This window comes from Ornithorhynchus anatinus, chromosome 20 (assembly GCF_004115215.2).
Source record: "Ornithorhynchus anatinus isolate Pmale09 chromosome 20, mOrnAna1.pri.v4, whole genome shotgun sequence".
NCBI lineage: Eukaryota > Metazoa > Chordata > Mammalia > Monotremata > Ornithorhynchidae > Ornithorhynchus > Ornithorhynchus anatinus.
This window is the reverse complement of record NC_041747.1, coordinates 28,662,058-28,685,565: the sequence shown is the minus strand read 5'-3', so window position 1 is coordinate 28,685,565 and position 23,508 is coordinate 28,662,058. Positions and strand designations below refer to the sequence as shown.

Sequence of the window (23,508 nt, the reverse complement as noted above, 5' to 3'; positions counted from 1 at the left end):
GGCCCGGATGAGGCCCCCTCTACCCCCTCTCCTCCCTGCCTTCTAGGAGAGCCGTGTGGGGCTGGGGGACCGCTCCCACCTATGTGAGAAAGGGGGAGCAGAAACCCCTCTCGCCTCCGGCAGGGGAAGAGCATTCGGCGACCGAGCCGTGCCCCACTGAGGCCGGGTGGGAAAACCACCTCAAGTGGCAAAAACCCAGGAAATTCTAAGAGGAGCCGTTAAATAAGTCACTTCGGAGGCCGACCGTGCTGCGTGTAATATCGTTTATTTTACTAAGAATAACTAGTGCTGGTAGGCAGCCCGCGCACAGAGCAGCTGTGATGGGAGAACCGGATTGATGCCCACCCCCGCCGACCGAGGGAACCCCCAGATGAGTGCTCGGCGGATGGGACGGAGCTGGGTCGGCGCCCACGTCTCCGTCAGACGCCGGGGAAGGGGACGCCCAGCAGGTTGCCCCCCCCCCCCCCCGCAATTCTTTCGAGTCCTCGACTGACAGCAGCACAGAAGGAGCGGAGACAGCAATTGGATATAAACGTTGCAAGTCGCGGATTGAGCTTGGGAGGAGTCTGGAGGCCACAGTCCCACAAGAAAGCGCTCCGGGGAGGCCAGGTGAACTCGTGGGGCTTGAAACGGGCAGAGGAGCGGGTCCGTGATGTGAGGGACCCGGGAGGGCCTTTGGGGACTGTGTGCATCGCCTGACGACAAGATGGAGGGTTCTTCTTGCAGCCACGGTAGATGTGCCCCCTCTCCTCCGGCCCCTCCTGTCCACCTTAGCTGCAGCATAATCCAGCACGGGCCCCCAGGCCCACGGTTCTCCCCGGAGGTCGCAGAGCGGCCAAGGCGCTGGCTGCGCTTCTGCTTCTTCCCTCGCTATTTCCAGAAGCGATAAAAGCCCAGCGCGATGGCCAGGCAGGTGAACACTGAAGCTGGGGAGAGAACAGAGCAAGGTCACGGGAGCTGGCAGGCACAGAGTCACCATTTCAAGCCAGCCTTTTCCGCGTGCGGCCCAGGAGCCTGCCCCGGGGGAGGCGGGAGCTCTCCCGCTTCTGCGCAGGGTCACCGGGGATCGGTCATTCGGGCACCGGGAACCAGCTGGACGTTTGGTATTGGGGGCCCAGAAGCTCGGTTTTCTCACCGGGGCTGCGGCCTGCGGGAGAAGTCGGGGCAGGAAGAGGCGACTTCCCTGCTCCAGAGGCTGCAGAGCGAGCGGGGCCGTGGCTTCCCTACACAGAGGCAGGGGAGGGAGTCCGATCCAGGAGGGCCAAACCTTCGTCGAGCCGTTCTGAGGCCGGGGCCGGCTCTGGCTCTCAACTGGGGGCCCGTGGCACTTAGCCCAGTGTCAGGGACGGGGCGGCCACCCCAGCCCCTCCCTGCTTCTCCGCCCGGTCACCAGCGATGGGCCGGGTCCCGTAACACACCCTTCGATTCGGCTGGGCAGGGGTCGTTCCTGCCCTGCACCAAGAAAAAAGGCCAAACCTTCCCCTTCTCTACCGCCAGCAGCCCCGAGTCTGAAACGAGGTACGCTGGGAGAACAAATATTTACCGTCACGCCAAGGCACCCACAAGCACGCACGCTCACCTGCCAGGTAACGAATGGTCTCGAGTTTATTGGACTCCATCAGCGTTTTTAAAGAAGCAATTTCGGTATCTATCTTGTTACTGGTCTCTGAAATAACACTTTTGGTGCGGGTATCCTGAAATACAAAACACCATTCCTTCTTCGGGCTTTGGAAAGTAATGTTACCCGGGATACGGGTGGGATGAGAAAGTGACCGGGACGGTGGCGGGGAGGGGGAGGCCACGGCACCGGACGAGGACCCGCCCTGACCCCCAAACCAAGCGTACCTTTTTGGTAAATTCTGTGGTTGCCTCCATGAGTTTTTTCTCCTGATCTGTGAACTGAAGAGCGAGAGGCAGAGATGAATGGAAACACGGAGGCCGGGAGCGAGCCCCAAACCCGCGATGGGCGGCGGGGAAACCCCATTACCAGATCCGTCACTCTGCTCCTCTCCAGGTTAATATCCAGTTTGTTATCCGCTCGGATTCTACTCGTCTCGTTCTTCGAAGGAAAAGGAGGCCCGTTTTAAGATAGGTTTTCCCGGAACGCTTGATCCCGAATGTACGGTCTTCTCCAGCGGGGTTTTGGGTACTTACTATTAGCTGCCGTTTAACTTGGTCCAACTCGATTTTCATTTTCTAAACGGGAGAGACCGTGTAACGTTAGTACGGAACGGGATGGCTTTCTGGGACCGGATGAAGGTTGCCGAACCCACGAGGGTGGTTCTCAGCCAGACCCTATTTTAGGTCAAAATCTCCACCGCCTTAATGCTCCATGCATTTATGTTTTGTCCAGATAAAGGGTCACCTATGATACTAATTAGGGAAACTAATGACATCAAAGGAGCGTGCCCAAGGGTTCTCGCCAGTCTCTTCCAGCCTCCTGCCACCCGAGTGGCCGGGGCAGGGAGATACGTGACCCCTCCCAGGCAGGAGTCCGGGAGGCGTTCATTCCCGCCCTCAAAAATCTGGTCTCTCTCATCTAGAACCGCGTGAAAACGCTCACATCCCCGGACCCCTGCAGGTACCACGCCCGGAAGCCCCCCACCCCCGGCTCCAGAGTCGACACAACCTCGTTCTCGGCCCTCAGGTTGGCGAATTCGCTCTTCTCCAGGATGACCATGTCTTTGCGGATGGAGTCCAAGTGGGCCATTAACTGCTGCAGGGTTATTTCCTGGGAGACGAAAGCAACGCCAACAGCGAGGGTTTCTCAGGGGACGGTGCGGGGCCGAGACCTCGTCCCAGAACCCCGGCTTTCCCGAGAGGAGATCGACCGGGAGGAACGCGCTTTTCACCTGGCGCCTCGGGGCCGCGGGGAAGAGGCCGGAGCCCAAGAGATGGGTTTCCCAGTGAGGGGTCTCCGCCAGGGTGGGGGGCCCAGGGCAGGCAGATCGAGGGAGGGGTCCAGCTGCTGGGAGGCACCGGGGAGAGATGGGCCTCTGACCTGCTGAGCTTGGGTGACCATCTCCTTGTAGATGGTGTCGAGGCTGACGTTCGACAGAGCGGTCAGCGCAGACACGATCGTTTCCGCCTGGACTTTCTCAAAGCCTGGAGGAGGGAGGGGAGGACGCGGGTCGGCCTTTCGAAAGGGGCAAAGGAGATGGCGGGGCCGAGGGGCTGCCTATCCCGGCCGGGCCTCACCGTGAGTCTCCAGGTCTCGCACCAGCGCGTGGGTGTCGAACGTCAGCTTGCGCTGCTCCAGGGGAGTGATGTCCACCTGCCGCATGTCGTACGACTTGAGGGGGGCCGTGGCCGCCAGGCCTGAAACGGACGGACGGCCTCTTCGTTCCCGTCCCACCCTCGGAGCCCAGCTTACAGACGCTTAAAAGAAAGCGGGTGGCGCAGCCTGGGGACCTCTTCTCTAGGGTTCGGGAACGGCGGTTCGGCAGAGAAACAGGATGGCCTCCCCCCTCGGCTCAATTACCAGATCTCGGATACGCAGGACGACGAGGCCGATACCCGGGACCGGGTGTCCGAGTTCCCCCACCGGCCTGGGTTAACGTAGGGGTCGGAGCCGGTCGGGTGGGTTACCGATTTGTCCGTTCCAAGCGCTTAGTACGGTGCTCTGCACCTGGTAAGCGCTCAATAAATACCACTGAATTGAATGAAGTGGGGCTGGGCTGACTGGACAAACCCACCCCGTCCGGATTCCCGTAACGGCGGCGGCCGGTCAACGGTTGGTGACCGAGGAATCTTCGATTCCCCGCCGTCCTCTGGCGGGATTCCCAGTCGCCTCAGGCCTGAGGAACTCTCCGGTGTTTGCCCACTTCTGGAAGGGCAGGAGAGGGAGTGTGGCCTAGTAGATGGGACCGGAAGCGGCGTGGCCTAGTGGAAAGAGCCCAGGCCCGGGAGTCCGAGGACCCGAGTATTAATCTCAGCTCTGCCACGTGTCTGCTGTGCGATCTTGGACGGGGCACTTCTCTGGGCCTCAGTTCCCTCCTCTGTAAAATGGGGATTAACTGTGAGCCTCACGTGGGACCTGATGACCCTGTATCTACCCCAGCGTTTAGAACAGTGCTCTGCACATAGTAAGCGCTTAACAGATACCAGCATTATTATCATCCCAGCGCTTGGAACTGTGCTCTGCACATAGGAAGTGCTTAACAAATACCAACATTATTACTATTAAAATGGGGATTAACTGTGGGACAACCTGATGACCCTGTCTCTCCCCCAGCGCTTAGAACAGTGCTCTGTACATAGGAAGCGCTTAACCAATACCTGCATTATTATTATTATTATCCCAGCGCTTAGAACAGTGCTCTGCACATAATAAGCGCTTAACCAATACCTGCATTATTATTATTATCCCAGGGTTAGAACAGTGCTCTGCACATAGGAAGCGCTTAACCAATACCTGCATTACTATTATTATCCCAGGGTTAGAACAGTGCTCTGCACATAGGAAGCGCTTAACCAATACCTGCATTATTATTATTATCCCAGGGTTAGAAAAGTGCTCTGCACATAGGAAGTGCTTAACCAATACCTGCATTATTATTATTATTATCCCAGGGTTAGAACGGTGCTCTGCACATAGGAAGCACTTAACCAATACCTGCATTATTATTATTATTATCCCAGGGTTAGAACGGTGCTCTGCACAGAGGAAGCGCTTAACCAATACCTGCATTATTATTATTATCCTAGTGCTTAGAACAGTGCTCTGCACCTAGGAAGCGCTTAACCAATACCTGCATTATTATTATTATTATCCCAGCGCTTAGAACAGTGCTCTGCACAGAGGAAGCGCTTAACCAATACCTGCATTATTATCATCATTATCCCAGCGCTTAGAACAGTGCTCTGCACAGAGGAAGCGCTTAACCAATACCTGCATTATTATTATTATCCTAGTGCTTAGAACAGTGCTCTGCACCTAGGAAGCGCTTAACCAATACCTGCATTATTATTATTATTATCCCAGGGTTAGAACAGTGCTCTGCACCTAGGAAGCGCTTAACCAATACCTGCATTATTATTATTATTATCCCAGCGCTTAGAACAGTGCTCTGCACAGAGGAAGCGCTTAACCAATACCTGCATTATTATTATTATCCTAGTGCTTAGAACAGTGCTCTGCACCTAGGAAGCGCTTAACCAATACCTGCATTATTATTATTATCCTAGTGCTTAGAACAGTGCTCTGCACCTAGGAAGCGCTTAACCAATACCTGCATTATTATTATCCCAGGGTTAGAACAGTGCTCTGCACAGAGGAAGCGCTTAACCAATACCTGCATTATTATCATCATTATCCCAGCGCTTAGAACAGTGCTCTGCACCTAGGAAGGGCTTAACCAATACCTGCATTATTATTATTATTATCCCAGCGCTTAGAACAGTGCTCTGCACCTAGGAAGCGCTTAACCAATACCAACATTATTATTATTAGGAGTAGGAATACTCTTTTCCAGGTCGACCAGTCCCCGCAGAGGCCGCACGGGGGCGGAGGGGAGGGGCCGGCGATGACGTCATAAGCGAGCCAGGCGAGGGGGCCACACTCCCGGCAGCCTCCGCGGCGGGCCTGGCCTGGCCTGGCCGAGCCTGTCATGGCCGCTCCTTCTCCTCACCTCTCCGCAGGGCCGGGGGTTCAACGGGGACGAGGCGCCGGACCCCGCCGCCATCATCCCCCGCACGGAGGAGCCGCCAAACCCAACCGCCCCGCATATTCTCCTCGGGGGAGGCCGGGGATGGCCGCTTCCGCCCCGCCCCGCGGGGCCTTCTGGGAAATGTAGTCCCCCTCCCGGCCGCCGCAAGGCCCCCTGGGAAATGTAGTCCCGCAGCCAGGCCTCCCCACCACCACTGTTGTAAACGCTGGGGTTTGGGTATATTTTGGTATTATTATACCAATAATAATAATGTTGGTATCTGTTAAGCGCTTACTACGTGCAGAGCACTGTTCTAAGCGCCGGGGTGGACACAGGGGAATCAGGTTGTCCCACGTGGGGCTCCCAGTCTTCATCCCCATTTTCCAGGTGAGGGAACCGAGGCCCAGAGAAGTGAAGTGACTCGCCCACAGTCCCCCAGCTGACAAGTGGCAGAGCCGGGATTCGAACTCATGACCTCTGACTCCAAAGCCCGTGCTCTTTCCACTGAATTCAGTAGTATTTATTGAGCGCTTACTATGCGCAGAGCACTGTACTAAGCGCTTGGAATGAACAAGTCGGCAACAGAGAGAGACAGTCCCTGCCGTTTGACGGGCTTACAAGTCTATAATGTTGGTATTTATTAAGCGCTTTTTATGGGCAGAGCACTGTTCTAAGCGCTGGGGTAGATACAGATAGAGAAGCAGCGTGGCTCAGTGGAAAGAGCCCGGGCTTGGGAGTCAGAGGTCATGAGTTCGGATTCCGGCTCTGCCACTTGTCAGCTGGGTGACTGTGGGCAAGTCCCTTCACTTCTCTGTGCCTCAGTTACCTCATCTGGAAAATGGGGATTAACCGTGAGCCTCACGTGGGACAACCTGATTACCCTGTATCTACCCCAGCGCTTAGAACAGTGCTCGGCACATAGTAAGCGCTTAACAAATACCAACATTATTTATTATTATACAGGGTAATCAGGTGGTCCCCCAGGAGGCTCACGGTCTTCATCCCCATTTGACAGATGAGGGGACTGAGGCCCAGAGAAGTGATTTGCCCAAAGACACGCAGCCTGCAAGGGGTGGAGGGGGGATTAGAACCCAAGACCTGTGACTCCCAAGCCCGGGTTCTTTCCACTGAGCTAGCAATACTACTAATTATGGTCGTCCTTTATTCATTCGATCGTATTTTTTGAGCGCTTACTGTGTGCAGAGCACTGGACTAAGCCCTTGGGAAGTACAATTTGAAAACGGGGACAATCCCTCCCCAACAACGTACTCACAGTCTTGCTATGTGCCAAGCACTGTTCTAAGCGCTGGGGTAATAATAATAATAATAATAATAATGATGACGGTCTTTGTTAAGCACTTACTATGTACCAAGCACTGTTCTGAGCGCTGGAGTAATCAGGTAATCACATAGTAAGCACTTAACAAATACAAAAAAAAAAGTGTTTAACGAATACCATGATAACGATACTAAGAATAATTAGTGCTTAGTACGGTGCATGTCACATAGCACTTAACAAATATACAAATAATTTAATCCCCATTTTACAGATGAGAGGAACGAGGCCCAGAGAAGAGAAGTGATCTTCCCGAGGTCACAGAGCAGACAAGAGGCGGAGGCTGGATTAGAACCCACGATCTTCAGACTCACAGGCCTGTGAGGACTGTGCATATTTGCATAGACTATTACTGTATTTATTTTATTTATGTGTATATATCTATGATTCTATTTATCTTGATGATATTGACGCTAGACCACTTGTTTTGTTTTGCTGTCTCCCCCTTTTAGACTGTGAGCCCGTTATTGGGCCGGGCTAGTCTCTCTCTGTGGCCCAATTGTCCATTCCAAGCGCTCAGTCCAGTGCTCCGCACCTAGTAAGCGCTCAATAAATAGGATTGAATATGTTTTGTTTTGCTGCCTCTCTCCCTTTTTAAACTGTGAGCCCGTGATGGGGCCAGGCTGGTCTCTCTCTGTTGCCCACTTGTCCATTCCAAGCGCTCAGTCCAGTACTGTGCACCTAGTAAGCGCTCAATAAATAGGATTGAATGTGTTTTGTTCGGCTGCCTCTCTCCCTTTTTAGACTGTGAGCATGTTGTTGGGCGGGGCTGGTCTCTCTCTGTGGCCCACTTGTCCATGCCCAGCGTTTAGTCCAGTGCTCTGCACCGAGTAAGCGCTCAATAAATAGGATTGAATGATTGAATGAATGAATGAATGAATGAATGAATGAATGAAAGCCAGGCCGATTCCTGGAGGCCCCGCCGTCCCGTGCCGCGCAGCCTGCTGGGAAATGTAGTCCCCCTCCGCGCGGGGCATGCCGGGAAATGGAGTCCGGCCACGTGGTTTCTGCCGCCGCCCCGCCGCCGCTCGGGCCCCCTGCTGGCCGCAGAGGGGAACGCGCCCCAGGTCAACGGCCCAGGTGAGCAACTCCCTCCCTCCTCCTGCACCCCAAATTCAGGCTCCTCCTGGAGTCCCCCCACTTAGCTTTCCATGCAACTTGACTTGGGTCGCCCCTCCTCGTGCAAGGAAAGCGAAACAACCAGGGGTTGCCAAGGGAACTTTACTCATGTGCAGTAGAAAGCAGTTTTTTGTTTCACCTTTTTGGGGGTTTTTTTTCGGTTTGCTTCTGTTACTCACGGGCAGGAGAAGCCGGTTTTTTGTTTTACCCCCTTTTTTTTGTTATTTTTTTCTAAAAAGCTGGTGGGAATCCCGTGGCCGGATCATTTGGCACTCTAGTCCCAGCCTGGGCGGGGAGGCAGCAATTGGAGCATTTATAGTTTAGAATAATAATAGTAATGTTGGTATTTGTTAAGCGCCGACTATGTGCAGAGCACTGTTCTGAGCGCTGGGGTAGATACAGGGTAATCAGCACATAGTCGGCCTTAACAAATACCAACATTATCCTTATTATTATCAGGTTGTCCCACATGAGGCTCCCAGTCGTCATCCCCATTTTCCAGATGCGGTCACTGAGGCCCAGAGAAGTGAAGTGACTCGCCCACAGTCCCACAGCTAAGTGGCAGAGCTGGGATCCGAACCCATGACCTCTGACTCCCAAGGCCGGGCACTTTCCACTGAGCCACGCTGCTTCTCGGAGTAGATCTGGGAGTCCGGTGGAGTCCCTTCCAGCGTTTAGTACAGTGCCTCCCGCGTAGTAAGCGCTTAACAAATAGCATCGTTATTATGTCCCCTTGCCCGAGGGGGTCTCCCCCAAAACCTTGCTGCGACCCCCGGCTCCGCTGGGTCCCTCGCAGTCTCTAGACTGTAAGCTTGTTGTGGGCAGGGAATGTGTCCCTTTGTTGTTGCATCGTACTCTCCCAAGCATTTGGTGCAGTGCTTTGCGCACGGTTGGCGCTCAATAAATACGATTGGTCGGTCGATTGTTTCCCACTTCCCTCTGCGACCGGCCTGGCACCATGCCATCCGCCCCCCGGGGCCGCTGCTTCTTCTAGAGAAGCTCAGTGGAAAGAGCCCGGGCTTTGGAGTCAGAGGTCGTGAGTTCGACTCCCGGCTCTGCCACTTGTCAGCTGTGGGACTGTGGGCGAGTCCCCTCACTTCTCTGGGCCTCAGTGACCTCATCTGGAAAATGGGGATTAAGACCGGGAGCCTCATGTGGGGCAACCTGATTCCCCTTTGTCCACCCCAGCGCTTAGAACAGCGCTCGGCACATAGTAAGCGCTTAACAAATACCATCATTATTATTATTATTATTACCAACTTGGGGCAGTTGGATCAGGGGCTGTAGGGCCCTTCATGGTGAATATTCACGGTATTCGAATAATCACGGTATTCGTTAAGCGCTGACTATGTGCTAAGCACTAAGCCGGGGCCTTTGGGGGGAAGCCCCCTCCCCGCCACCGAGTCCATCCCCCTGCCTTCCCCGATTAAGCCCACTCTTCCCCAGCTCGCTCCCTTTCCGCGTCATCCGGGCGCTTCGTTCAGCGCCTTTTGGATGTTTGATTTTTGCCCCAACCCCACAGCACTTATGTCTTTATATATTATTGGGAGGCAGCGTGGCTCAGTGGTAAAGAGCCCGGGCTTGGGAGTCAGGTCATGAGTTCGACTCCCGGCTCTGCCACTTGTCAGCTGTGTGACTGTGGGCGAGTCACTTCGCTTCTCCGTGCCTCAGTTCCCTCATCTGTCAAATGGGGATTAACTCTGAGCCTCACGTGGGACGACCTGATGACCCTGTATCTACCCCCAGCGCTTAGAACAGTGCTCTGCAGAGAATAAGCGCTTAACAAATACCAACGTTATTATAATTCATTTATCCTTTAAACCATAAGCTCACTGCGGTCAGGGAAAAGTTCTGTTATGATTGTTACGTCGCGCTCTCCCCGAAGTGTTCAGTACAGTGCTATTTATTCATAGTACTGCCTGTCTCCTCAAGATCGCAGTCTCATTATGGGCAGGGAAGGTCTCTTCTGTTGTGTTGTATTCTCCCAAGCGCTTAGTACAGTGCTCTGCGATCGATCGATTGATGATTGATCGATTCATTGATCGCTTCCAGGAAGAAGCCAGCGTAAACCAGCCGAGGCGGAGGACTCTCTGGAAAAGCGGATACTTCAGACTCTTCCCGAAGGTAAGAAACCATTTTTAATATCACTGGGGAAATGAGATCCTGCTGCTCACGGGATGGATATTTAGGGGACGATTCTCAAGTTATGGGTGCTGCATTAGGCTGCTGATGGTCGCATTTATTATTATTATTGATAATACCACAAATGTCACAATTATTATTAATAATTATAGTATTTGTCAAGCGCTTACTATGTGCCGAGGACTGCTGTAGGCGCTGGGGTGAATACAAGGTAATCAGGTTGTCCCACGTGGGGCTCACAGTTTTCATCCCCATTTTACAGAGGAGGGAACCGAGGCACAGAGAATAATAATAATAATGTTGGTATCTGTTAAGCGCTCACTATGTGCCGAGCACTGTTCTAAGCGCTGGGGTAGACACAGGGGGATCAGGTTGTCCACGTGGGGCTCCCAGTCTTCATCCCCATTTTACAGATGGGGGAACTGAGGCACAGAGAAGTGAAGTGACTCGCCCACAGTCACCCAGCTGACAAGTGGCAGAGCTGGGATTTGAACTCATGACCTCTGACTCCAAAGCCCGGGCTCTTTCCACTGAGCCACGCTGCTTTGCCCAAAGTCACGCAGCTGATAAGTGGCGGAGCCGGGATTAGAACCCACGACCGCTGACTCCCAAGCCCGGGCTCTTCCCACTCAGCCACGCTGCTTCTGGTGCGTGACCTTGGGCAGGTCACTCCATTTCTGAGGGCCTCAGTTACCTCATCTGTAAATTGGGGATTAAGGCTGTGAGCCCTATGTGCCTGATTAGCTTGAATTTACCCCAGTGCCTAGTATAGTTCCTGGCACAAAGTAAGCGCTTCAAAAATGCTGTTTAAAAAACCAAAACACAAATACAACAATAAATAAACAACAACAGTTAAGCGACTCTCCCTAGATCACACAGCAGACGTGTGGGGAAGCCGGGATTAGAACCCAGATCCTCTGACTCCCAGGCCCCGTGCTCAGAGCAAGAACAGGTGCTGATTTGGATAAATAACATGGTGGCTCATTTACCTCAAAGATGAGGCAAGGAAGGTGATTTAGAATGAGCATTTTAGGGCGGAGAGGTGCAAATGTAGCTAAAATACAAAGAAATTCAAGTTTAAGAGTAGAATCTTATCTCTTTTGTAAGCACGGGCGAGCCCCAGCAGAGGGCATCCATGAATTTCTCTCTGGGCCTCACAGGATACCGAAACAAGTCTGGTTGAATCAATTGTATTCCGGTATTTAATTAAGCACTTTCTCCGCACTAAACGCCGGGTTCGATCAGACACAGTCACTGGGCTAAAAGAGAGAGAGAGCAGAGATGTTATCCCCATTTGGCCGGGGAGGAAACTGAGGCCCGGAGAGGTGAAATGACTTCTCCAAGGTCACCCAGTAGGTCCAGGGGAGAGCCGGGACTAGAACCTTACCCTTAGCACGTACTTATTCCACAAAAGAGGGACCCGCGGGGAGGAGGCAACAGGAAACAAGTAAATTTGGGACCCTAGAAGACATTTTGCCTTTGAAGTCGCAGTTGGAAACAAGTAAATTTGGGACCGCAGAAGACATTTTGCCTTTGAAGTCGCAGATAAGTCAACCGCCTCCTCCGCTTTTTCTCTTTTGAGTGAAGAAAATTTTCATCGACTATTTCATTATCAATGTTTCAGAATTTCCACCCTCTCTCAGTTTCTCACCGTGTCGGAGGAACCGACTCAATTTCATTTCTCTTCCTAGGGGTTAAACTAATCAGTCTGGCCCCCGTCAGAATTTCCAGCCGGGTGTTTTCGTCCTGGAAAACTTCCTTCGTCTCGGCCCCTTTCCGAAAGCCCTAATAGAATCCAACCAACCCAGCCGCTAGCGAGCCTGAATTTCCGAAGTCGTTTCTAGTCACGGCGCGCTGACGGCCGCGGATCGGGAGGGCGAGTATTCGATAAATACTATCGAATGAATGGACCTGTTCCATGCTGACAGTGAGCTTACAGTCTAGAGGACTTCCACTTCTTCCAATTTATAATAAGAATAACTGTGGCATTTGTTAGGTGCTCACTCTGTGCCCAGCACTACGGCTAGGGGCAAGACTCCACCCTGTGCTGGGTAGAGGAAAGATAATCAGGTCAGACACGTGAAGAGAAGCCGCGTGGCTCAGTGGAAAGAGCACGGGCTTTGGAGTCAGCGGTCATGGGTTCGAATTCCGGCTCGGCCACCTGTCCGCTGTGTGACTTTGGGCAAGTCACTTCACTTCTCGGTGCCTCAGTCGCTTCCTCTGTGAAATGGGGATTAAGCCCACGCGGGACAACCCGATTCCCTCATGTCTACCCCAGCGCTTGGAACAGTGCTCGGCACAGAGTAAGCGCTTAACAAATACCAACATTGTCATTATTCCGGGTCGCACGTGGGAGGAGGAGGAAGGTCAGGGATTTAGTCCCCATTTTACAGCTGGCGAAACCGAGGCTCCGAGAGGTCAAGTGACTTGCTCGAGGTCATAAGGGCGTCGGTCCCTTTCTCTGAACGGTAAAACTGGGTTCCGGTCCGAATCTTCATCACCATCTTCACCGAGAGAGCGCCCACTGTAGACAGGGCACCGTCCTGGACGCTTACCGCTAGAGGGGTTAGATCGAAGCCAGGCCCAGGACTGTCACTCAACGGTATTTATTGAGCGCTTACCGCCCGCAGAGCGTTGCACTAAGCATCTGGGAGCGTTCAACACGGCAGAGTTTGTAGACACGATCCCAGCCCTCGGGGGGCTTCCGGGATCCCATTCCAGGATCTCCCGGGAAAACCCCCCCGCCCGAAAACAGGGAGACTCCAGCGCTACCCCAAGATATTCCCTCGCCCCCTCCCCAGTCCCGTGAAACAGATTGGAAAAAAGAGAAGCAGTGTGGCCCGGTGGAGAGAGCACGGGCCTGGGAATCAGAAGGACCTGGGTTCTAATTCCGGCGCTAATTGTCTGCTCTGTGGCCATGGGCTGGTCACTTCACTTCTCCGCGCCTCAGTCACCTCATCTGTAAAGTGGGGATGAAGGCTGCGAGCCCCCTGCGGGACAGGGACCGTGTCCAACGGGATTTGCTTGTATCTGCGGAGCGGTTAGTACATAGTGAGCACTTAACAGATGCCATTAGAAGAACCTACAAAACACCCAAACCCAAAAGAAAACCCCAAAAAGGAAACTCCCCGTGGAACAGACTCTGGTTTTCCGACCCTCTCCCTTCCGAGAGAGAACACGGGCAGTAACGGTTTACTTTCGGGGACGGGAGAGTCTTCCCGGGCCTCGAGTTGCTCACCCATCCACCCATTCCAATTTGCCCCCTCGTCTTGCAGAACCCACCGCGTCAACCATTTTCTTTCCTAATTAGAATCTCCTTAAATATCAATTAGGTCTCTCGGCCGGGGCCCGGCGGAGATGGGAGAAGGCGGAGCCGGTCCCCGCAATGAGAATTACTCTCTCCTGCTTGAGATGGTGGTGAAAATGTGATTAGACCCTGCGGAAGATGATAAAATCTGCTCCGTTTTCTTTCCCCCCCATTAATTTTTCCCATTTAAGGAAACGGTCTCCGGTTCCCCGGGCAGGCAGACAGCCGGCTGTCAGACGCAGAGAGCGATAATGCGAGTCCGAAGCCGAGATGAGGCGGCAGACGCCGACGGGTTTTTTAGCTTTCATCTGGCAGCTTAAAGGTCGTAATGTTGGTATCTGTTAAGCGCTCACTATGTGCAGAGCACTGTTCTAAGCGCTGGGGCAGGGACAGGGTCATCGGGTCGTCCCGCGTGGGGCTCACGGTCAATCCCCATTTTACAGATGAGGGAACTGAGGCGCAGAGAAGTGAAGTGACTCGCCCACAGTCACCCGGCTGACGAGTGGCAGAGCCGGGATTCGAACCCATGACCTGTGGCTCCCGAGCCCGGGCTCTTTCCACTGAGCCACGCTGCTTCTCTAGCATCTCGTAGCGGCCCTCGGTCGCTTTATGTCGACGGAGCCCTAGGGGAAAGAGCCCCGAACCTGGGTCGGGAGGCCCTGGGTTCTAATCTCAGCTCCGCCCCCCCGGCCCGCTGTGTGACTTTGGGCAAGTCACTTAACGTCTCTGAGTTGCCTCAACTGGAAAATGAAGTCGAAATCCCTGCCCTCCCTCTTCCTCGGTGGCGGGCCTCTTGGGGGACGGGGACTCTGATGACCCTGTGGCCCCTTGCACTGAGTAAGCGCTTAATAAGTACCAGAATTATAATCTGTGAGCAGAAAAGGGAAAAGATGGAGCGGGGAGGGACGGAAAGATCTTTCCTCCGGGCCGGTGGGGGGATTCCCGGGGCAGGGGGCCGGCGGGCAGGTGGGTGGACACCCCGGTTGGCTGCTCTGGACGTCTTCAGTTCGGCCTGAAACGTGAAACCTCTTTGGCGCCGCATCCTCCTCGGAGGCGGGGCTCGGGTCGACTGACCGTGTCGCCCTCTCCCAGGCGCTTAATACGGCGCTCAATAACTACGACGGATGGATCGACTGACTCTAGTACGCTCTCTCGAGCGCTTAATAAAGCACTCAGTAAATATGATCGATCGACCAACTCTATTGCACTCTCCGAAGTGCTTCGTACGGCGCTCAGTAAATACCGTTGATTGACTAACTCTACTGGACACTCCCGAGCGCTTAATACGGTGCTCAAAAAATGCGATGAACTCAATTGGACTCTCCCAAGCGCTTAATACGGCGCTCATTATGACTGATTAACTCTGTCGAACCCTCCCAAGTGCCTAATACGGCGCTCAATAAGTACAGTGGACTAACTCTGCAGTACTCTCCCAAGCGCTTAGTCCAGTGCTCTGCACGGAGTAGGCGCTCAGACAATACTATTGGGAGGCCTGTCGGTCTGGAGTTTCAGGAGGGGAGCAGAAGGGGCCGCAGCGTGCACTCCGGGCGTCCTCCTTGGTTTACTGAAATGGAGACAAAACGAGAAGTATGTACTGAGCGCTTACCGTGTGCCGAGCACTGTACTAAGCCCTTAGGAGAGTACAGCCTAACAGAGTTGGTAGACGTGTTCCCTGCCCACGGCAGGATTACGGTCCAGAGGATGAGCTTACAGTCTACAGTCTAATTATAATAATCATTTTGCTATTTGTTAAGCGCTTACTATGTGCCCAGCACGGTTCTAAGCGCTGAGTAGATACAAGGTAATCGGCGACGGGGTTCAGATAGGAGTCCAGCACGGGAGTCTGGCCGGGGCCGAGGGGGAGCGTTGCCCCGCACCTCCCGGCTGTTGCTCTCCCGCCTCCAATCAGTGGCATTTATTGAGTGCTTACTTTATGCAGAGCACTGTACTGAGCCCTCGGAAGTGTGTAAGCGCGCACTAGTGTCGCTAGACCCGATCCTTGCTGTCTAGGAGTTTACAGTCTCGTGGGGGTGATCGAAATGGCGGTCGATCTGTGCTTCGGTGGCATTTATTGAGCGTCTACGTTGTGCAGAGCGCTCTTCCAAGCACCTGTAAGACAGTCGCCAGCCGCAATCCCTACCCTAAGGAGCTTAGGGTCTGGAGGGAAAGCGTAAGGATGCACCCAGTGTCATTGGTATTTAGTGAGTGCTTGCTACGTACCGAGCACTCCCTTGGGGGAAGAGATGGAGTGCTGACTCGGTCAGCTGTGGTTCACTCCGACCCCGTGATCTTCTTCCGTGGCGCTTGCACGTAGTCATTCCCCATTTCCTACCGAGGCTCACGTCTTTTTTTCCCCCTCTGTAGAGGAAGCCCCCTTCCCCCGGCCGTGCACGAGCCTCGATCCGTTTATTCTCGCCCCTTTCGCCAGCGTAGCGAGGGAGGGATTCTGATAAGAGGAGAACAGTTGACTGGGACAGAGAGATATCGACGGAAACATGCGGAGCTCGGAAACCCGGTCGAGTCCGTGGATTAATCGGGGGAGGGATCTATCGTGGTGACAGAGGGGGACGCTCTCCGGCCCCCGGGCCCAAAATGACGTTCGGCTCCTGGCTCGGCGCCAGGCCAGGGCTCCCCCACCTGTGGTATGTAATAATGTTGGTATTGGTTAAGCGCTTACTATGTGCCGAGCACTGTTCTGAGCGCTGGGGGAGATACAGGGTCATCGGGTCGTCCCACGTGAGGCTCGCAGTTAGTCCCCATTTGACAGATGAGGTCACTGAGGCCCAGAGAAGTGACTCGCCCACAGTCACACAGCTGCCGAGTGGCAGAGCGGGGAGTCGAACTCGTGACCTCTGACTCCCAAGCCCAGGCTCTTTCCACTGAACCACGCTGCTTCCCTGATTAGCTCGTACCCAGCGCTTAGTACCGTGCCTAGCACATAGTGAGCACTTACCAAATACCGTAAAAAAAATCGACCCCCGCGCTTAGTACGGTGTCTGGTACAGAGTAAGTGCTTAAGAAATACCATTAAAATCCCAATGATATTCATTCAGTAGTATTTACTGAGCGCTTACTATGTGCAGAGCACTGTACTAAGCGCTTGGAACGAACAAGTCGGCAACAGAGAGAGACGGTCCCTGCCGTTTGACGGGCTTACGGTCTAATCGGCATTTAATAATATTTAATAATACTGGTATTTGCCAAGTGCTGGTCCAGGCCCTGGGATAGATCCATGTCAATCAGGTTGGATCCCGTCCCCGTCCCACTTGGGGCTCACAGTCTAAGCGGGAGGGAGTAGGATTTTGCCCGTCGCAGGCCGGGGTTGTCTATTTGTTGCTGAACTGAACTTCCCAAGCGCCCAGCACGGTGCTCTTCACACGGCAAGCCAGCGGAAAAGAGCCTGGGCTTCGGAGTCAGAGGTCATGAGTTCGACTCCCCGCTCTGCCCCTCGTCAGCTGCGTGACTGTGGGCGAGTCGCTTCACTTCTCTGGGCCTCGGTTACCTCATCTGTAAAATGGGGATTAACTGTGAGCCTCACGCGGGGCGACCTGATTACCCCGTATCTCTCCCAGCGCTGAGAACAGCGCTCTGCACATAGTGAGCGCTTAACAGATACCAACATTATTAATTAATAGGAGGGAACGAATGAATTTCATCCCCGTCTTACAGATGAGGTAACCGAGGCACAGCGAAGTGATTTGCCCTGGGTCATATGAGCGGACGCGTGGCGGAGCCAGCCTTAGAACCCAGGTCCAAGGGGTTTTTCCAACCGGACCCTGCCGCTTCGGTACAAACCCTAGAAGGCGTTACTGCCATGGGCACATTTGGGGGTGGCATTTTGAAAAACCAGCCAATTCCCCAAGCAGAAAAGCCCCCCCTCACCCTCCCAGCTCTCCTGGCAGCACCCCCTCCACGGAAGAAGAGCTCCAGACCCCCTGTCCGGTGCCCCATCACCGGGGGGGCGGGCGGGGGGGGCACGAGGGGGTCTTGGAGCTGACTCTCTGACCCCGACTCTCCGACCGGCGGCTGTTTTTACGGGAAACACCTGGTGCCGGCCTGCAACCTCTCCCTTCCCCCTCCCCCGCCCGTCAGCAGCACCCTCCGGACACCTGGGGTCTCGGCCAGGTGCGGCACCCGCCGACGAGCCCCGGCGGAGCCGGGAGGCCGCACTCGGCCCCGGACCCCCGCTTGGCTTCGACCCCTCCGGACGGCCGGACCTGCCGGTGAGCTTCCGCCGGGCAGACCCCTTCCTTCGGCCCACCCCTCGGTCCCCGGGGGGCTGTTGAAACCGGGTCCAGGGAGGGGGTTCTTTGAGTTCTTGTTGCCGTTTTGGGTCTTCTGTGTGAGCTCGTGGTGGGAAGGCCACGTGTGTATTGTCCTCTGCTGTACCGTCCTCTCCCCAGCGCTTAATACGGTGCTCTGCACACGGTAAGCGCTGGATAAATAATAATAATTGTGGTATTTGGTAGCACTTACTAAGTGCCAGGCACTATACTGTGCACTGGGGTGGGTACAAGCAGACTGGGTGGCCCACAGCTCGGTTTCAGTCGCCATTTTACGGATGAGGTAACTGAGCCCCAGAGAGGTGAAGTGACTCGTCTGAGGCCACAGAGCAGACAAGTGGCGGAGCCGGGGTTAGAACCCAAAACCTGAATACGTTTGATGGATCAAAGGGTGGGGCCGCGGGTGTTTATTCCTGACCTGTGCGGGGGCCGAGGCTGCCTCAGTTCAGGCAGCCGCGTTTTTAAGGCCGGGTCTCCGCCGTTGGGTTTGAAAAGGGTCCTCTGGTCCCCCCAAGGCCTCCCCTTCCCTGACCGCCGCTGGGGTCCGGGCCCGGAGCCCGGAATCCGGAGCCCAGGGCGGCAGCCGCTGCTCCCCGATACCCGGCCGACCCGGGGCCCAGGGCACGTTTGATTCCGAGGCTGTTGCTGGTGTGGCTCCTGGGGGTGACTGCATCCCGGGGCAGCGGCTGCGTGGTCTGCTCGCCTCGGACCCTCAGTCTGGGCTCTCGCCGCCCCAGCCCTTTGCCTCCCCTTCGCCCCTCTTCTTCTCCTTCCCCCCTTTATCTCCTTTCCTCTCTTTCTCCTCCTTTCCTTCTCTTCCCCCCTCCTTATTTCCTTCTCTTCCCCCTCCTCCTTTCCTTCTTTCCCCCCTCCTCCTTTCCTTCTCTTCCCCCTCCTTTCCTTCTTTCCCTCTCCTTCTTTCCTTCTCTTCCCCTCCTTCCTTTCTTTCCCCCTCCTTCTTTCCTTCTCTTTCTCCTCCTTTCCTTCTCTTTCCTCTCTCCTTCTTTCCTTCTTTCCCCTCCTCCTTCTTTCTTTCTCTTTCCCCCTCCTCCTTTCCTTCTCTTTCCCCCCTTATTTCCTTCTCTTTCCCCCCCTTTCCTTCTTTCCCCCCTCCTTCTTTCCTTCTCTTCCCCCCTTCTTTCCTTCTCTTCCCCCTCCTTTTCTTCTTCCCCCCTCCTCCTTTCCTTCTCTTTCCCCCTCCTTCTTTCCTTCTCTTTCCCTCCTTTCCTTCTCTTTCCCCGTCCTTCTTTCCTCTCCTTCTTTCCTTCTCGTTCCCCCCTCTTCCTTTCCTTCTCTTTCCCCTTTCCTTCTTTCCTTTTTTCCCCTCCTTCTTTCCTTCTCTCCCCCCCTCCTTCTTTCCTTCTCTTTCCCCCCCTCCTTCTTTCCTTCTCTTCCCCCCCTTTCCTTCTTTCCCCCTCCTTCTTTCCTTCTCTTTCCCCCCTCCTTTCCTTCTCCTTCCCCCCCTTCTTCCTTCCCGCCTTCCTCCTTCCCACTGCCCCTCCATCCTCTCCCCCCACCCCGGCCAAAGATACTTGTTAAAAACTGGAGCACAACCCACACAGTCAATTCTGGATTATTCAGGGCTTCCGGTGACCCTGTATGTGTATGTGGATTTTCTGGATTTGTGGTTCCTCCAAACGGCTTGTTCTGTGCTTTCTGCCATTTCAAGGGTCAATCTCTCCCCGTTGGGTGGGGGAGGTGGGGGAGGTGTTGGGAAATCTGAACCTGTCAACTCTGTGAGGGCTAACCGTCCTGGTAAATTCATTCAATCGTATTTATTGAGCGCTTACTATGTGCAGAGCACTGTACTAAGCGCTTGGAATGTACAATTCGGCAACAGATAGAGACCATCCCTGCCCGATAACGGGCTAAAAGTGGCATGGTTGGGGAAGATAAGCCCCTTGAGGGTAGGGATTGTGCCTTCTGACTCTATTGTGCAGTTCCAAGCGCTTAGCGCAGTGCTCGGCCCGTAGTAAGCGCTCGGTACGTACAGCTGGCAGTTCGGTGGGAGTGAAGCTTGGGGAGCGTCTGTGGATTTCATGGCTCGCGTTTTGTCTGTCTGCGGCTCTCCAAGAGGGGTCGGGGGCTGCGTTCTCTCCCCCGGACCCCCTAAACCCCACGCTGGGGGTGCGGCCGGTGGCCCGCGTGGTAGAGCTCGCTTCGGCGTGTCCGAAGCAGGTCTCTGCTGCTGGGCGGTGACAAACAGGCCTCCTCCTTCCCGACTTCCTCTTCCCCTGGGCCACGTGTGGGAGGGATGGTGCTGACCAGTCCATCCCAGTGGGGAAGGGATCAGGTGGGAAGGGGTGGGAATCCGGGGGGCTCAGTCCAAGTCGAATGCGTTGGGCACCTTCCCCTCTCACCTTGGGGGGGTGGTGGGCAACCATCTCATCGCGTCTCACCCTTCCAAAATGTCCGTCGCATCCCGAATGACTCGTTTCGAGACCGATTCTAATAGAGTGTTTCAGTTTAGTGGAGATAATGACAGGCCCGTGCTCACACGAGCTGCCTTTCGGCCCGGTAGGTGAACGATGCTTTGAAAATTAAGAATCTATATGGGTAGAGGGAACCGTGGCGTGTGTTTTGCGTCGCTATTTTTACGCAACCATATTAGGGTGTGATCTTAATCAATCTTCTGCAATTTCAGAAAGGCATTAATGCGCCACGCTGCTACTCAGTTGCTTCCCCCCTCCCTGTCATTTATTTTAGCGTCTGCTTCCCTTGCCAGAGTGTAAAGCTCCTTGAGGCCGGGGATCGTATCTAACGCTATTGAAGCGGTCTGCGCGCTCAGTACAGTGCAGAGTGAGCGCTCAGTAAATGCAATTGTTTTGATTTGTGTGATTTCCCGTGGGGAATTAGGGCTCATTCAGGAATTACTCGCTTAGAGCTATTTTGACCCTAGCAGTAGTGCAAATGAACCACCGAAGGAGACAAGCGAAGTGGGAGTGAAGACAGTATTGACAGTACCGGCTTATGAGATCCGAGAAGCGAAGTAATGACACGTAAACTGTAATAATGATGCTAATAATTGTGGTATCTGTTTAGCACTTACTAGTAATCAAGCACTGGGGTAGGCGATGGTAATTCCGGTACGTGTTCAGCGCTTACTGTGTGCCGAGCACTGGAGTAAATACAAGTTAATCAGGTTGGACACAGTTCCTGGCCCACGTGGGGCTCACAGTCTAAATTGGAGGGAGTAGGAGTTAATCCCCATTTTACTGATAGGATAGCTGAGGCCCGCGGAAGCGATTTGCCAAAGGTCACTCGGCAGGCAAGTGGCCGAGCTGGGATTAGAACCCAGGTCCTCCGACTCCCAGGCCTGTGCTCTTTTCACTGGGTGACACTGCTCTTCTGATATTTATTAAGTGCTTACTATGTGCTAAGTGCCGGGGTCAATACAGAGTCATCAGCTTGGACTCAGCCCTTGTCCCATACAAGGCTCACAGTCCACAAGGGTGAGAGAAGAGGTATTTTCTTTCCACTTTACAGTTAAGAAAACCCAGGGCACAGAGGGGTTATATGACTTGCCCAAGGCCACACTGCCAGGTCTCCAGCCTTCCAGGCCCGCATTGAGCCTTGGGAGAGTACAGTACAACAGAGTTGGTTGACACATTGCCTGCCTGCAAGGGGCTTAAAGTCTAAAGGGGGAAAGACATCAATAGAAATAAATGAATTGTGGATTTGTACCCGAGCCCTGAGGGGCCGAGGGTGGGGTGAATATGAAGTGCTTAAAGGGTACAGATCCAAATGCTTGGGTGGTAAGGGAGAGGAAGTAGGGGAAATGAGGGCTTGATCGGGGAAGGTCTCTTCCAAGAAGTGATTTTGATAAGGCTTTGAAGGCCGGGAGAGTGGTTTTTGGCCGATATGGAGGGAGAGGGAGCTCCAGGCCAGAGGCAGGACATGGGCAAGGAGTTGGCGGCGAGACAGGTAATAATAATAACAATAATGACATCCGTTAAGCGCTTACTATGTGCAAAGCACTCTTCTAAGCGCTGGGGAGGATACGAGGTGATCAGGTTGTCCCCCGGGGGGCTCACAGTCTTAACCCCCATTTTACAGATGGGGTAACTGAGGCACAGAGCAGTGAAGTGACTTGCCCGAAGTCACCCAGCCGACAAGTGGCTGAGCCGGGATTTGAACCCATGGCCTCCGACTCCCCAGCCCGGGCTCTTTCCACTGAGCCGCGCCGCTTCACCGATGAGATCGGGGCCCAGTGAGGCGAAGCTGCTGCCAGAGGAGGAGATTAGGAGGGAGCGAGCTGATAGAGCGCTTCAGTTGAATTTTGTTTGCTGAATTGTACTTTCCAAGCGCTTAGTACAGTGCTCTGCACGCAGTAAGCGCTCAATAAATACAATCGAGTGACTGAATGAACGTGCCTCATCTGTAAAATGGAAATTCAATCCCCGTTTTCCCTCCTTCTAAAATCGTGCGCCCCACGTGGGACGAGGACTGGGTCCCATCTGCATATTCTGCATCTAACCACAGCACTCAGTATAGTGTATGGCGCACGATCAGCACCTAATACCACAGTTCTCATTATCATTAAGTGCACTTTGGCGAAAGAAACATATTTGCATCCTGCGGAGCGTCTATCCTTTAGACTCCTTGGGACGGCGGGGAGGCAGGTTAGGGAGATTGCTCTCCTAGACTCTAAGCTTGTCTGCTCACTCTGCTGTACCGTACTCCCCCGAGCACCTTGTACAGTGCTCTGCACGTAGTAAGCGCTCAGTAAACACGATCCCTCGATCGGATGGACTGTAGTAGCCACCGTTCAGGTAACTGAACTAGTTAGCTGGCTTCCAAGTTCCTCCTGCTTGAATGACGGCAACCTTTGAACCTGGTACGTCCCGTAGTTGAACCAGACCGGGTTTGCAGCGTCTTCCTCTTGTTCGAGGCTGCGTAGCCTCGATGTGTTTTCCCTTCCCGCAGTGTTGTCTACAGGGAGGCAGGTTGACTCCCACAAGGTTCCTCCCGGTCTGACCCCTAGAATCCAGGCCTAGGGGTGGCTCGTAACCCCCGTGAGGGGCCACCGGTGGGGTCGAGGGGCCAGCGGCCGGCCGAAGTGGCCGGCTAGGAACGGGCAAGTGGCTCTTCCGACCAGGCCGTAACGGTTCACTGGACCGGGTGGCTTGAGCAGCTTTCTCCACAACGGCGTGAGGGGAGACGTCGTCAGCACCGAGCCGGAAATTAGCTTTGTTTGAGCAGACTCCCCTCGCTCCTTGGGTGAAATACAACCTCCCCGCCGCCCTCCCGGGCTTGGCGTGTTCCAAAGGAAAGAGAAGCCCTGGGTCCTTGCCCTCCTTCCCCTACGGCAAGCTCAGCCCTTGCCGGGAGAAGAGTTCCGACCAGACCAACTCCCATTTCCCCTTCGGGAAGGGTCCCCTTCCTCCCGCTTGGCGGCCCCTCCCGAAATCTCCCACCTTTCACCTCCTTTGCGGCGATGTCGAGGAGTGGCCTTCGCGGTGGGCGAGAGGAGTAGGGGAAAACTAATAGCGGGAGCCTCATCTCTGAACCGCCTCTTCCAGGAAGCGATGTCTGCAAAGGAAGGTGCCCGTCTCCTTCCCCCCTTTCCCAAGGCCCATCTTAGCGCCCGGTGGACCGAGGCGAGGCGGCTCTTCTTCCCAGGGCGGGGCTGGAAAGAAGACAGATTCTGCCTTGGGAAGAAACCATGTGCTA

At 54.4% G+C, this 23,508-nt stretch overlaps 1 protein-coding gene across 1 annotated transcript; it reads right to left on the bottom strand.

The window, feature by feature from the left end:
• Positions 1 to 244: 244 nt before the first annotated feature.
• Positions 245 to 5,762, bottom strand: CCDC90B (coiled-coil domain containing 90B). Its single transcript, XM_029048545.1, has 11 exons — positions 5,631 to 5,762; positions 3,961 to 3,998; positions 3,696 to 3,882; positions 3,199 to 3,318; positions 3,002 to 3,105; positions 2,630 to 2,731; positions 2,155 to 2,196; positions 1,988 to 2,059; positions 1,846 to 1,899; positions 1,580 to 1,694; positions 245 to 926 (listed from the first exon to the last, which is right to left on the bottom strand). Exons 1-11 carry the CDS (start codon positions 5,725 to 5,727, stop codon positions 871 to 873), a joined length of 987 nt encoding a protein of 328 aa, XP_028904378.1. The 5' UTR covers positions 5,728 to 5,762; the 3' UTR covers positions 245 to 870.
• Positions 5,763 to 23,508: the final 17,746 nt, after the last annotated feature.

Coding starts and splice junctions, on each gene's coding strand:
- CCDC90B (XM_029048545.1), bottom strand. CDS start 5,727: ATGCGGGGCGGTTGGGTTTGGCGGCTCCTCCGTGCGGGGGATGATGGC. Junction 3,106..3,198: donor GCGAGACCTGGAGACTCACG/GTGAGGCCCGGC, acceptor TCCCTCCTCCAG/GCTTTGAGAAAGTCCAGGCG. Junction 1,900..1,987: donor GGAGCAGAGTGACGGATCTG/GTAATGGGGTTT, acceptor CTCGCTCTTCAG/TTCACAGATCAGGAGAAAAA.